This window comes from Leuciscus leuciscus (assembly GCF_965113295.1).
Source record: "Leuciscus leuciscus genome assembly, chromosome: 5".
Lineage (NCBI taxonomy): Eukaryota > Metazoa > Chordata > Actinopteri > Cypriniformes > Leuciscidae > Leuciscus > Leuciscus leuciscus.
Window position 1 is genome coordinate 24,587,999 of NC_138729.1, and position 15,507 is coordinate 24,603,505.

The 15,507-nt window shown below is 43.4% G+C and overlaps 1 protein-coding gene across 1 annotated transcript in view; it reads right to left on the reverse strand.

Annotated features, from left to right (window-relative positions):
• The window catches only part of LOC309500165 (nitric oxide synthase, inducible-like), a gene marked incomplete at its 5' end in the record, with an annotated part of 33,049 nt that overhangs the window by 12,585 nt on the left and 4,957 nt on the right, over positions 1 to 15,507 (reverse strand). The window contains 5 exons of the mRNA XM_082171734.1: positions 9,706 to 9,900; positions 10,067 to 10,168; positions 10,261 to 10,435; positions 10,577 to 10,716; positions 10,871 to 11,012. Coding sequence (XP_082027860.1) covers positions 9,706 to 9,900; positions 10,067 to 10,168; positions 10,261 to 10,435; positions 10,577 to 10,716; positions 10,871 to 11,012 — 754 coding nt within the window. The remainder of the gene's footprint in view (positions 1 to 9,705; positions 9,901 to 10,066; positions 10,169 to 10,260; positions 10,436 to 10,576; positions 10,717 to 10,870; positions 11,013 to 15,507) is intronic.

The following is a 15,507-nucleotide window of genomic DNA, read 5'->3' on the forward strand; positions in this document are numbered from 1 at the left end:
GGGCGGTGCACCATTTATTAAACACAGACCATTTGGATGTGTAGAGCCGTCTCGTAGAGGGAGCTCTAGACTGTGTGATCGTGTTCACAACCCCTATTGGCAAGTCAACGGGTAACCGTTGACTATCCATACATGCAGAGACCAGCGCTCTGGATGAGGATGCCAGATCGAGCCGCGGGCTTGAGAGAGAAGGTCTCTTCTCACCGGTATCGGCCAGGGGGGTGTGTCCGCCAGCCGTATTAGATCTGGGAACCAAGTTTGATTCTCCCAATACGGGGCTATGAGGAGCACCGTGTGGCGCGCTTCCCTGATTCTCCCGATGACTTGTGGCAGCAAAGAGACAGGGGGAAAAGCGTAAAGCGGGCCGCTGGGCCAGGTTTGGGCCAGCGCGTCCTCGCTCTTGGAAAAGAACCGTGGGCAGTGCGCGTTGTCTTTTGACGCAAAGAGGTCGACTTCCGCTCTGCCGAAACGGCGCCACAGCGACTGGACTGTTTGGGGATGCAAAGACCACTCCCCCAGGGGAACATTGTCCCTGGACAGTCTGTCTGGACCCTCGTTCAGGAGACCCGGCACATGCGCGGCTCTCAGCGAGCGCAGTGAGTGCTGAGTCCACACAAGGAGGCGTTCCGCCAGGGCGCAGAGTGTTTTGGATCTGACACCGCCCTGACGGTTCACATAGGCTACCACTGACATGTTGTCCGTGCGGACTAGTACATGGTGGCCCTGTAGGTATGGGAGGAAGTGCTTGAGCGCTTTCTCGACCGCCAGCATCTCCAGACAGTTTATATGAAGGTGACTCTCCTGGTCTGACCAAGGGCCATAGACCGGTCTGCCCTCTAATAGCGCTCCCCAACCTAGGTTGGTCGCATCTGTCGAGACAACTTTCCGGTGCGAGACAACTCCCATCGTCACTCCCGTGCGATACCATTCGGCTGCTAGCCAGGGCTGCAGGGCTGAAACACAGCCATGATCCACTCTGACTCGTAAGCGGCCGGCCGTCCAGGCTCGGTGAGGCACTCGCGCTTTCAGCCAGCGTTGAAGCGGGCGCATGCGCAGTAAGCCCAGCTGGAAGAGCGGGCACATTCTCTACCTTTAGCACTCGAGCGGCGCGTGCCCGCTTTATGAGAGTGCGCTCTGTGAGCGTTACCGGGGAGATCGTGTTTGTGTGTAGTGGTGAGCACTGGGGCGTGGGCACAAATTCTACACTCATGACACCTTCGGCGTGAGCCGGAAAACCCGAAACCATACTCTTTATGAGATTTCTCTGGGTCGCCGTGAAAACGGCGTTTGTGTGCAGGCGAGAGAGTTGTATTACTGGCTCGTTGGCTGCGATGTAAGCTGCTGCAGTAGCCTTTTCTAAGGGGACTGGCAGAGCTGGGCGCTTTGATGGCGGTCCGGCCGCAGCGGGACTCAGCCATCTTTTCCTCCTTGCAGCCGCTAGGAGGACTTCGCGGGCTCAGGCTTGAGCGTCACCTTGGGCCGGGGTCCCCGGGGGGAGGCGGTTTGTGACGGCTGGTTGAGCGTGACCTAGGGCGGCCGCCCTGTCGTCGCTGCGAAGACGGAGGCTGGGCAGAGCGCTGAGAAGAGTTCCGTGCAGGAGGCTGCTGAGAGCGGCCTGCAGAAGAGCTCGAGCGGCGGGGCAGGAAGAGATTCATCGCCTGCGACGCCTTCTGCACCTCCGAGAAGCGATCGACGATCCCGGCGACCGCTGGGCCGAACAGGCCGGTGGGAGAGAGCGGTGCGTTGAGGAACACTGAACGCTCGGATTCGCTCATATCCGCCAACGTCAACCAAAGGTGCCTTTCGGTGACGGTGAGCGAGGCCATAGATCTCCCGATGGCTTGTGCAGCGGACTTAGTGGCGCGAAGGGAGAGGTCCGTCGCGCTACGCAGGTCCGTGAGAACGGCTCGATCCGGGCCTTTCTCGTCCAGCTCTCGGAGGAGATCGGCCTGGAGGATCTGGAGCACAGCCATTGAATGCAGGGCGGAAGCAGCCTGGCCGGCGGCGGAGAAGGCGCGGCCGACGAGTGCTGATGTGGTCCTGCAGGCCTTGGACGGCAGGGCAGACTTTGAGCGCCATCTGGCGGATGGCGGGCAAAGGTGCGTTGCCACAGCATCTTCCACGGGGGGAATTTGAGTATATCCCTTCTCGGCGGCCCCGTCCACTTGGGAGAGGGTCGAGGAGACCGGTGAGCGGAGTCTAGCGGAGAATGGGGCGTTCCACGACTTAGAGAGCTCAGTGTGGAGCTCAGGCAGGAAGGGTGCTGACCTAGAGGCAGGCGCTGGGCGGCGGCTAGGCAGAAAACACCCGTCAAGTCGGTTAGGCGCGGGCGCCCTCGGTGGGGACCAGTCGAGTCCCAATTGTTCGACCGCTTTGGTGAGGAGGCGGAGCAGTTCCGCGTCGACACTGGCGCGGGACCGGCTAGACTCCTGTGCAGAGGAGGTGGAGCGGAGAGATCCAGACCACTCCTCGCTGTCCGAGGCCAGGATAGAGCAGCTGTCCGTTAAAACAGCGTCGTCCGCTTCATCCCCCGAGGCGACGGCAGTGCGGGCGAAGGCCGGCCGCTGCGCGTCGGGAAGGGGGGGAGGAGATGGAGATAGCGAGGCTCGCGGGAGGGGCTCCGGCGAGCGCTCAGCTGCTGCTGCGGGTTCCGGTGGCCTCTGAGAGCGGCGCTTCTTCTTGCGCGGCCCGGTGGAGGCAGACGGTGAGACAGCTGGAGCGTCGAACAAGGCGAGTCGAGCCCGCAGGGTCGACATCGGCAGTTCTTCGCACATTTCACAGCCGCCCGCCGCGAGGGCGAGGGCGGCGTGGTCCGGTCCCAGGCAGAGAGTGCAGATAACATGGCGGTCTCTGTCGCTGAGCGGAGCTTTACATGAAATACAATGCATTATTGAAAAGGATATGTTTCGCCGGATAGCGAAGCAGGCAGGGATAGCTGAAGGTGGCGAAGGCGGCCGGCTTCCTCAGGCAGAATCCTCGGCTTGCAAAGCGCTGGTTTCAACGGCGGCTTCCTCAGAGATCAGCGATGCCTAGAGCTTCGCTGAAGAGACAAAAATCAGTGAAAGCAGCCTCTCAGCCCATATTTATACCCTCTGCCACGCCCCGCCTTGGGCCGTGACGCGTAGGCGCGCTGCTCGCGCTCATTGGGCGTGACGTCACGCCAAGGGCTCAGTGATAGGCTGCTGCAGTTGCCGCAGAGCAGCCTATGAGCACGCTAGACTGCCCGCTCTAGGTCTGCTTGCTGCCGCACTGCGTTGACAAGATATAAAAATTAATGAATAATTTTTTGCTTCATATCTCGAGAAAAGATGACTTTACCCGTAGCGTAAGCTAAACTTACGCAATACGAGAGAACCTCTCATAAGAGAACTCCTTTTCTCGAGAATATTGAAGCCTTTATTTTAAAACGCATTGCAGCTGCACAGCGAGAGCATCATAGCTCGTATGAGCGAGCTGATTGGCTGTGCTGCGGCAACTGCACGAACCTATGGCGAGTAGGAGCGCTTGGCGCCCTGCCAACCTCGAGCGCGCCAATTTGGACGCGGCTGAAGTGTATAAATTCAGAGAAAACTCGCCAAAGGACTTTAGGTTTAAATCGACTGAAGCGAAGTACCTGATATGAGCGAAATAGCACCGCAAGGCAACGCAGTAATCGTTCCCTTATCTCTAATGGAACCGAGGTTACGCAAGTAACCAAGTACGTTCCCTTACGAGAACGTTCTCTCGTACTGCGTTGCAAACGCTGTGGGAACCCAATGTAAAACGCTGTGCTATTCGCCTGTGACTGCTCTGAGGAGTCCAGGGAGCCCCGGGACTATAATAGGTAATAGGTTAAATTGTTTAAGTTTCCAATTGACTGAAGATATAAGTTATTGTTACATGATGTTGTTAATAAACGTTTTAAATTTGACAATGTAGTGTGTGGTACATTGCGAATAAAGGTCAGATATTATTATATTGCATAAAAGTCTAAAAATGGCATAGCCTGTGCTTTCAAAAAACAAAACAAATTTTAAATCGAGAATCGAATCGAACCGTGACTTTAGAATCGAAAATGTAATCGAATCGAGGATTTGGAGAATCGTGACACCCTTACTCTTTAAAGATGTTTGGTACAGTAAAGGAGAGATATTCAGTGTGTCTCAATCTATAGCTGGTTCTATATGGAATTAAGTATTCCTTCAGGTAAGAAGGATAATCATAATACATACATTTAAAAATGACCTGATACCAGTGATACTCTCTTCTGTCTTTTGGTGATAATAAGTTCAGTGAGTCAAACATTACACAGTGGTGAGTGGTAAATGGACATCTCAGCACAAATCTACATATATTATTGAAAGCAACATTTAATGCTTTCAAGTTTGTTTCTGATGTGTTTTGATAGACAACATCCGCATAGTATGGGAAATATTAACTGTGACACAATTCTTAACCTAATCAGTTGAGTAAAACAGTTAATAGAACGATATAATATTTGTAAATTACAATTAATCTTTTTTTACAACAGAATTGATATGACTCCTAAAGGAGAGTTGTGAGTCAAGCCAAAGGCCCAGATATTTAAGTTCATCAACTTGTGCAAGTTGAGTATCGTCTAAGAATTTGAGTGAAAGATTATTATCTTGCTGCCGTGTAGCTGATTTGGTGGGGAACAATATACTATATGACTTTTTCTTATTCAATAGAAGATGGTTGGATTGGAACCAAAGTTGAATAGCATTAAAGTTAGATTGCAATGAGGACTGAATCTTAGAGACAGACACATTAGATGTGTAAATCACTGTGTCATCTGCATATAGATGGATACAACAGTCTGAGCAAATTAGAGGAAGATCATTAATAAATAAAGAAAATAGAAGAGGCCCTAAGGAAGGGCCTTGAGGGACACCTTTCTCCATTGAGGACTGTGATACACAACCATTAACATAGACACACTGACGTCTACAGTGGAGATAAGAATTAAACCAAAGAAGAGAGTGTTTAGAAAGGCCTATCGCATATAATTTGTCAAGAAGCATATAGTGATCGACCATATCAAAGGCCTTAGTGAGATCTATAAATATTGCACCAGTTGACATGTGATTGTCTAGAGAAGATGAAACAACATTGGTAAATTTTAGAAGAGCAGTAGTTGTAGAGAAGTTTGGTCTGAAACTTGATTTGGTGACAAAATAGAGAATTCATTAATATATTTGAATAATTGTTTAAATATGAGTTTTTCAAACACTTTTGCTATACTACTGATGATAGAAATAGGTCTGTAGTTGTTGAGATCAAGTGCATCGCCACCCTTATGTATTGGTGTAACTCTGACAGATTTCCACATAAATGGAACCACAGAGGTGGATAAAGATAAGTTAAATAAATAAATCTGATAAAGGAAATGCCAGTACATGAGACGCAAGCTTAATAAACGTAATCTCCAGATCATCAGGATCAATACCATTACCTGACTTTAGTTCAGAGATTGCCTGCTGAACGTCAGTAGAATTTATTGTAGCAAATGAAAAGGAACTGTTAAGCTCATCTGCCAAACTAGAGAAGGAGAAATTTGAAAATTGTGAGCTACAAATAGAGGAAAAGTGTTGGTTGAAAGCATTGGTAACCTCGGAAGGATCACTGATAACATTATTATTAACTTTAATTTTGGTAGCAATGCTTTTAGTAGAATTGTGTAATAAAGAATTAAGACTTTTCCAGAACTTCTTAGGATTACTGAAGTTTTTATAATAATTCGATTTAGCATTTCTTGTTTTAGTCGTACACGTATTTCTTAATTGTTTACATACAGCCCCATCGACTGAGTCCTTTGACAGGCGGTACTTTTTCCCATGCCATATCTCTTTGTTTAAAAAGATGTATTAAGTCAGCATCAATCCATGGTAAATGTCGGCCCTTAACCTTTACTGATATCCAAGGGGCATGTTTATCAATTACTTTAAGAACTTCCGTATAGAGAAAATTCCAAGCATCCGCAACAAAAGGGATTAGATGAAACCTATTCCAATTTATTTCCAATAAATCTTGGATAAAAAAATCAGTGTTAAGATGTTTGCTCTGTCTTACCCTGATCACCTTGGGTGGTAGGCGAGGTAATCTAATTGTCCATACACAGAAGACCATGGAATGATCACTAAAGCAATCGGGTAGAACACCAGATTCAGTAATTCTGTTAGAGTGGGTGACCAAAATCCAGTCCAACAAAGATTTGGATCTGTGGTCAACCCGAGTAGGTTCTCTAATTAATTGAGTCAGATGTAAGCTTTCAAAGTAATTTCTATAATTTAAAGATGACCGATCTAACCAGTTAATGTTAAAATCACCAAGGATAATCATCTCGTTTGAGCTACCCACAGATTTTATCGTAGTGCCTATGCAGTGTATTGACTCTGTAGGGGAGTTTGGAGGTCTGTAGATGTTCCCTATAATCATCTGTTTATTTACGTGGAAACTAATTTTAACGAAAAGACATTCAAAGTATACTGGATTTTCCTTAGGGGCTATAGACTCAGATAATAAAATTGAGGAGACATAAATGGCTACCCCTCCTCCACGAGTACCCCTATCAGCTCGATACAAAACATAACAATCCAGTTTAATTTCCTCATCTGATATATTATTATTCAACCAGGTCTCAGACAGTGTGATAACATTTAGGTTTATTGTAGACAAGCCAGGCCCTTAAAAGGTCGATTTTATGTGGCAACTCCTTATATTCAGGTGTATGACAAATAAGCCTTTACCCATGTTGTTGATTCCTGTTTGTTCGTAGTGATTGCTGCAGATGGCATATCACGATGTTAGTCACTGACCTCAAAGGAAGACAATTTTATTATATTTGTGTTAAACGTGATCTGAACAGAGTTTTTGCGTCCGTGACATACGTGCATGCCCGGACATGTCCTGTAGAGATCGTTCTGTGTTATTCAGATCTGTAATATTATTTAAAGTATAATTAGGACCTATTCATTCTTTATTAAGCTGCAGATCATTGTTATGGGTTATTAATGACATGATGTTGGTCTGTTAAGATGTTATATTACCAGACGAGTGATTAGCATCATGTTTGTTTGAATGCTCTTCATATGAGCCACAAGGTTATCCATATATGGGCATTGGGCACTGTATGTTATTGATGACAAATGGTTGCTTACAGCCTATTTTCCTGTGGAATACCTCGTTTCTGTTTATTTAACTGGATGTTGAATAGAGAAATGTCACTGATGTGAATTAAGGATAATTATTTTACATGATATAACAGTGAATTCTTATTATTGTATATTTAGTTTATTCATTATCTTTATTGCAGTGGCGTAGCGGACGGGCCCGCAGGGCACGCACAAAATTGACTCGAATAAATAATTAAAGCGTTTTTATAAAGTGAACGTATAGGACTTTTATTTTGGTAGTATTTGCAGCCTACCGTGTTTGGCGATTATGACCATATCCGTTGTCCTTGTTATCCAATCACGATTAAAGGACAAGTTCGGTATTTTACACTTAAAGCCCTGTTTACAGATCGTATCTGATGAAATAGAACGGTTAAGATTAAAATTTGGACACATGCTGCTGTCCCGAGAATTTTAGGTTTATTTCGCTTCCCCCCGAAATAAACCTAATATTCTCCCCCCCCAAAGGCAAGGCAAATGTGCATTATCGCCACCAACTGGGCTGGAGTGTCTATTATTCAAGCTCTCAACGGAAGAATCGCGGGTGTGACGCGTTTGGCAAAATAGGTCCACAAAAGCAAAATAAACCTAAAATTCTCGGGACAGGAGCATGTGTCCAAATTTTAATCTTAACCGTTCTATTTCATCAGATACGATCTGTAAACAGGGCTTTAAGTGTAAAATACCGAACTTGTCCTTTAAGAATTTCCGCAACTGTTTAGAGAGTGAATGAGCGCAAAATGAGTAAAAGAAAATATGTCAGCGGAGCTCAAAAACGGACTAACCAACACCGAAAAGAGCAATTCAATGCAAAACTACCGAAAATTTCATCCATATTTCTTCCAAATCAGCGGGAAGGAGCTGCGAGAGCGAGCACGGGTAACGTTACTCAGGAGTTTGCTAGCAGTGTCATCACGGACATTACTGCTTCTAACGTGGGCGCGGGCGCGGGCGCGGCTGTGGTGAATGATACGCCAGACATGGACTCAGATGTGGCGAGTGGCGAGAGATCTTTTTCTAAACTAAAACTAATAAAAAACCTGCATGAGAAGCACAATGAGCCAGGACAGACTTTCTGAACTTGCGATACTCAGCATTGAAAGCCAGCACGCGCGTCAGATGGACATAACAGACATTGTCAAGGACTTTGCGCAGAAAAATGCTAGGAGAAAGGGGCGCTTTGGAGGATTTTAAAGGTAATATATATTACCTTTATTGAATGTTAAACGTCATGAATCTTTGTTGTATACTGCAGATAGAAAAAATATTTTGACGTCATACATGTGCTCCCTTGCATTTTAACAAGTTAATGTAATTGCTGTTTTACTGTTGGTGTTTCTTTTATTCTTTTTTTTTTTGTGTGAAAAGTTCTTAATAAATAAATACGAAATAATTACATACTATTAAATTCCACAGTACTAATTCACGATTTTGAATGAAAAGGTGAATCCCCCATCTAATTATGCGGGTGGGCCAACGCAGTTTGCGCTACGCTACTGCTTTATTGTACTTATTTTCCAGACTATGTACATCATTGAATATACCTCTGTGGTTCATCCATCTACCTCCAATACACAGAGTTAATCTGATCACCTGTCTCCTCATTATTTGTGCTCTGACCGGCATCCCAAAGGGTTTACTCATCCATTACCTACTCAGAACCTAACAGTCCAATCGCCTCTCCAACATTATTATTATTATTAGGGGTTCGAGCGCGGAGTCCTTGGCTCAAGGCGGACAAAATGCAAGCATCAGATTAGCCTGTCACGATGGCAAAATTTTGGGGTATTTTGGATTTCCTAATTTGCAATAGACGTCCCAATCCTCCTTGTTCCCAGCTCTGTTTGCTGTACCCTTTGCCACATCTCTCTCAAACATAATGTTTTTCAACTCATTACCAATCCATGGTGCCCTAACATTCTTCACTGTACATTTTTTCATAGGTGCATGTTTGTCCACCAAAGGGTAAAATAATCTTTCAAATGTTGACAATGCATTATCAGGATGAACTTCCTTATTAACATCCAACATACATTATTTACGTCTGTAAAAAATGATTCTTGACTGAATCTCTAAATTACTTTTGGTTTCCTAAGTTTTCTAAGTGTTTACATGCTTGCTAAATAAAACATAATATAATTTTACGCATGTGCTTAAAGGCCTTAAACCGCTTGAACCCCGATAAATGCTGCTTGCAGCTTTAATTATTATATCATCATCAATGTTGAAAACAGTTGTGCTGCTTAATATTTTTGTGATATTTTAGGATTATTTGATTAATACAAAGTTTAAAAGAACAGATTTATATATATATATATATATTTTTTTTTTTAAATTACATTATAAATGTCTTCACTGTCACTTTTGATTCATACTTGACAAATAAAAACTAAATCTCCAAACTTTTGAACTTTTAACCCTAAACTTTTGAACAATAGTATCAGTCTTGTTGATATGTTATATCTCTAGTGGGGTCTAAAATTGTCCACCCCTTCTAAACATATGTTTGATTTTTAAATAGAAAGTTTGATACCTGATAATAGAAAAAGGGAGAAAGGATGTAGTTGAGCATCTCCTGATGGTACACAGGGGTGATAGAGCCAGACATGGGTGGAACCAGCCACACCCAATCAGCTGGACAGCCTCCACGCACACGAACTTCTGTCTCCATGTGCTGCATGAAGGACTCGCTTGCTGTATGGTGGTCCGTGATGGTGACCTTATTTTTCTGCACAGCAATATAGCAACGTAAAGTTCAATAAATATCTAAATGGCTTTATCTTCTTTCCTAACTCTGTTTTTAATATGTATCATTTCAGTTACAATAACAGTGAGTTGATCTTAAATCAATTTGCATATCAGTATTTCAACACTAAAGTGGAAGGACACTTTACCTGGTAACTATGAATTACTGCAACATTAATAGCCACGAGTGCCTGGTCTTTCCACAGTGAAGACAGCTTGCGTGTCTCTAAACCCATTAGCTGTCCAACGCGCTACAGGACATAAAGCAGTAAAAGCAAAACTTAAGTATCAAAATGATCAAGTTGTGCTTAACTACCACCAAGAGACAGTGAACACGAACTACCTCCAAAACGTTGTAGCGCTGGCTGTCACAGAAGTCCCTCACTCCAATCTCTGTGCCCATGTACCAGCCGTTGAAAGGACATGCTGTGAATTCCAGACCACCGATTTCCATTAGCATGTTGGCTACTGCAGGAACTGCATACCACTTGAGGTTTAGATCCTTGAACCATTCATACCTGGACAAAGGCAAGCACAACACCATTTAATCAGAGAATAACCTGTAAAGATATACTTTTCTCAAACTACAATTCTTCAATTTTTCAAAATTAGAAATCAAATGTCTCCCCCTTTTCTCTGAAATTACCCAAATGACTTACTCTGGGTGCTCTATTGGGACCTCCAGAATCAGTTCTGAAGGAATATCAAAAAGTTCAGGATCCTCTCCATTCGCCTGCAGGACTAGTGGCAGCACATCAAAGTGACCATACTTTGGTTTCCATCCAAGCTGAATACACACCTATACATTTCCAGCAGTTATCATGTGATTATTTCTTAACAGAGGCAAATGGTTGGCAAATGCCTATTTATTTTTTATTTATTTTTAAAAGGTAAGAGATCATATAAAGCAGAGGACATATATTTGTCCTCCTCAAAGCTTCTATTTCAATTACCTGTGTAAACTCCACACCTGCTGGGTCCCCGATCACACTGCCATCTTCCATCTGATATCCAGCATACTTTATAAGCTGACTGTTCCAAACACGGAAATCGTGATCTCCATCCGTTCTTTGAGGAAACACAGTGATGACAGACCTGCCAAAACCAAAGGATAAGAGGAGTTCCTCAGTTAATCAAAGTCATAGTTTAAATAAAAGGTTTATATGTTTCTTTGGGATTCTGTCATGAAACAAAGGAGTAGCGGGAAAAGAACAAAGGCAAACAGGAACAGGAACAAATCAAAAACACAAACAGAAACAGAAAGTTCAAACATACACACTGACACGTGACAGTACCATTTTGGAGAGAAATTGGTCTTTTTAATCTCTCTATTTAACCCATCTCATAGTGTGTGATCCTGAACTCTCGTATGAGTTTCTAAAGGTTTTTGAATTCTTCGCACTGTTCCGAACATTGATATTTTATGGATGTTGACTACGGGGTGTTGCTGGTAGCAGTATGCAGCATGCTTCAGAAAAGCTTCAGAAAGTGCAGCACGCTTTCAGAATGCCCCTGGCTGAAATCAACATCTAAGATAATTGATTGGTGTTTTATTACACATCTCTGCGCATATTGTGGTCAGGTTATTAATTCCTAAATGGAGCAATCTTCACAAGCTTACTAGCTTCATGTTAGAAATGTTTTTAAATAGCATCATGTCAACAGTGCATGAGTGAATCACTGAAGCATATAGCTGCAGTGTCTGCATGCAGCAGCAGTGGTCTATTGTACGTCATTGCTGTTCTGTTATAATGGATATGAAAACAGTTAAAGTGATATATGCTTTGCGATTTAAACAGGGTTTACCATATTTAGGGGTATAACTTTAATGACGCATCCTTTTATTTCCAAGAATAATGTTTCCATTAGCTATGCTAAATGTGTTGCGTCAAGTCACGCTAAAAGAACAATCAATAGAGTTAAACTAAACATAATGTTTATAGTCTTGTGGAGTGATTTACTAAGCACAGGTCTAGTGTTATGCAATTGCAGTGGTGGAAAGAGTACTGAAAAAATATACTCAAGTAAAAGTACCATTACATTCCAAAAAATTTTGTGTGAGTAGAGTAAAAAGTACTTTTCTACCCTCTTATAGTAAACACTGTACACTAAAATTATAAAGTTTAGAAAACATTTTACATACTGTAATTTACATTATCTTTTGTTGTTTGTCAAAAAGATTGAAGCTATCTATCGTCCATCTTTTTAAAATGCATCAAAACAACGCGGAAAGACTAGTACAGAGATAAGACGATGAAAGAGTTATTCTCAATACACTATCACCATTTAAAAAGAAAAAAGATTTAAAATGATGTGCAAGGCCACTGAGCGTGCTATTGTTGCAGAGCCGCAGGTCATTGGACGCTAATGCAACAGCAACCAATCAGCTGTGCCATGTAGAAAATTATGTGATCTAGATAAAGATATAGATATATAATTATGTTATTTGTTTACCTGCATGTCATGTGACCATCAACCGCCATCAGAGAACTTATTGAAAATAATAATAATAATAATAATGATTAATTTTTATTATTATTGACTTAATTTTATTATGACCTAACCAATGTAGGCCTACTTCAAGTAAATATATTGGGTCAAAGAGGTTCAGCTCATGAAAAAGTTGGGGAATCCTTGCATTGCATGTAAATATAAAATGACGTGAATTTGTACATTTTAATGTGTTTGAAAGACAAAATACTAGGGACGCACCGGGCCCGATACTGAGTTCATGTACTCGTAGCCTACTCCTACTCGTAAAAATGCTCCGATACCAACAACCGATACCAGGCAGAGTTTGTACACTTGTGTCCAGACAAAGAAACACGGACAACAGACAGTATAATGGGGATCATAAAGAAGGCTGTCTATGAAGTAAATGTATCTTATTAGTGGAATATTAAACGAAATATAGTAACACATAGCTGTGGTGCGCGAGCTGATAAGAGAAAAACGCGCAGTGGATTGAGCGCGCAGCGGCACAGACGCGCGAGCTGGTTGAGCGCATCACTTTATTACAGACGCCAGTGGAAAGTTTGTTGTTCAGTCGGATGTCAATGGCAAAGAAAGTAAAACGAGGCATGATGCAAGCTTATTATTTACATTGACGAGAGAGAGAGAGAGAGAGAGAGAGAGAGAGAGAGCAGAGAGCACTTCTGTTGAATACTCTTGATTGCTGATCGTTCACTCAGCACGTGTTATTTGGATTAAAACCAAATCGTATATGTAAAACATGAACTGTTACTTGATGTGTGTATAACGAGTGATTCCCTACATTATTACAGGACGTGTTAATGTCAAGAAGTTACATGAACGCAAACATCCAAAGCGCGCGCCCCGAAAACCAGCGTCTCAGCGCGCGAATATTGAATTGAATTGTCTTTTCACGTCTCTTGCTTGTACTGACGAATTCAAGTGAACATACACAGTATAAATGGGGTCCGTGCGTTCGGTCTTAAAGGGGCAGCAGTCTTATAAACCTGCTTCTGTGTTTTAATGTTAATCAAACAAAGGACACATAAATTACTCACTGCTCTTAACAAAATAGACTACATTTTGTAACTTTACAAAAAGATCCATCTATATTTAATTTATTCAGTAGCCTAATAAATATGCAGTGTTTTTTTTTTCACATTTGATTGATTACTGTAGTTTTTGTTGTAGTATCAAAATTGGAATAAAGAATGTATATTTCACTGGTGTCTAAACATTTGTACCACTGACCCAATCCTCAGCACTGAGCCCTGCTGGAGCAGCTCTAAGTGCTGTACTATAAAATGAAAGATAAAATATGATATAGCAATAGAATGAAGAGTGAAAGTAACAGAAGCTCATAAAATGCATTTTAGCAGGCTTAATTAAGCATGAAAATAACCGAAGGAAATATTTATTTGATGAACAAATTAAGCCAACTAATATGATTTATATTATTTTGGTTTCTCTACCAATACATTTAAAAATTACAAATGCAGTGAAAATACAGGTATCAGTTATACAGTATCTGTATCGGCGAGCACCAAAAATGAAAGTATCGGTATCGGACTCGTTCTGGAAAAAGAGGTATCGGTGCATCCCTACAAAATACTTCCAAAGACAGTAATACTTGATTAAATGACTCACTCAGTGATAATTCAAATAATAATGAATGTGTTTGTCCGGAGTTGATTTAAGCAATGTTGCAATGTTGAGAAAACACTTCTTAAAAGTTAAATTATTAAAAAGATTCAAAAAAGAAGTAGTGGGAGGCAAAGTGAATTATAAATAATTTACTATTATTGTGAGAATAACATGTAATCATGTAATCAATAAAAAAGAAACTGTATTCTGATTGCGAGTATTTTAAAAGGGTAACATAATATAATTTACAAGTACTTCATTTTTGTAAATAATCCAGATTACATGTAATCAGCTACTACCCAGCACTGAGCCTATTATATTGTTACTTTTCTTATGACATTTAATAAAATACTAAAGTAATGTCTGATATTGTACCAAAAACCTCGATGAAATGTTCTAAAAACCCATCCATCCATCCATCCATCCATCCATCCATCCATCCATCCATCCATCCATCCATCCATTCATCCATCTTCTTCCGCTTATCCGGGGCCGGGTCGCGGGGGCAGCAGTCTAAGCAGGGATGCCCAGACTTCCTTCTCCCTAGACACTTCCTCCAGCTCTTCCGGGGGGACACCGAGGCGTTCCCAGGCCAACCGGGAGACATAGTCCCTCCAGCGTGTCCTAGGTCTTCCCCGGGGTCTCCTCCCGGTGGGACATGCCCGGAACACCTTCCCGGGAAGGCGTCCAGGAGGCATCCGGAAAAGATGCCCGAGCCACCTCAGCTGGCCCCTCTCGATGTGGAGGAGCAGTGGCTCTACTCTGAGCTCCTCCCGAGTGACTGAGCTTCTCACCCTATCTCTAAGGGATCGCCCAGCCACCCTGCGGAGAAAGCTCATTTCGGCCGCCTGTATCCGGGATCTTGTCCTTTCGGTCATAACCCACAGCTCATGACCATAGGTGAGAGTAGGAACGTAGATTGACCGGTAAATCGAGAGCTTCGCCTTACGGCTCAGCTCCTTTTTCTCCACAACAGACCGGTACAGCGACCGCATTACTGCAGAAGCTGCACCGATCCGTCTGTCAATCTCCCGTTCCATCCTTCCCTCACTCCTGAACAAGACCCCAAGATACTTGAACTCCTCCACTTGAGGCAGGAACTCTCCACCAACCTGAAGCGGGCAAACCACCCTTTTCCGACTGAGAACCATGGCCTCGGATTTGGAGGTGCTGATTCTCATCCCAGCCGCTTCACACTCTGCTGCAAACCGTCCCAGTGCATGCTGAAGGTCCTGGTCTGATGGGGCCAACACGACAACATCATCCGCAAAGAGCAGAGATGAAATTGTGTGGTCCCCAAACCTGACCCCCTCCGGCCCCTGGCTGCGCCTAGAAATTCTGTCCATAAAAGTTATGAACAGAACCGGCGACAAAGGGCAGCCCTGCCGGAGTCCAACATGCACCGGGAACAAGTCTGACTTACTGCCGGCAATGCGAACCAAGCTCCTGCTCCGGTCGTACAGGGACCGGGTAG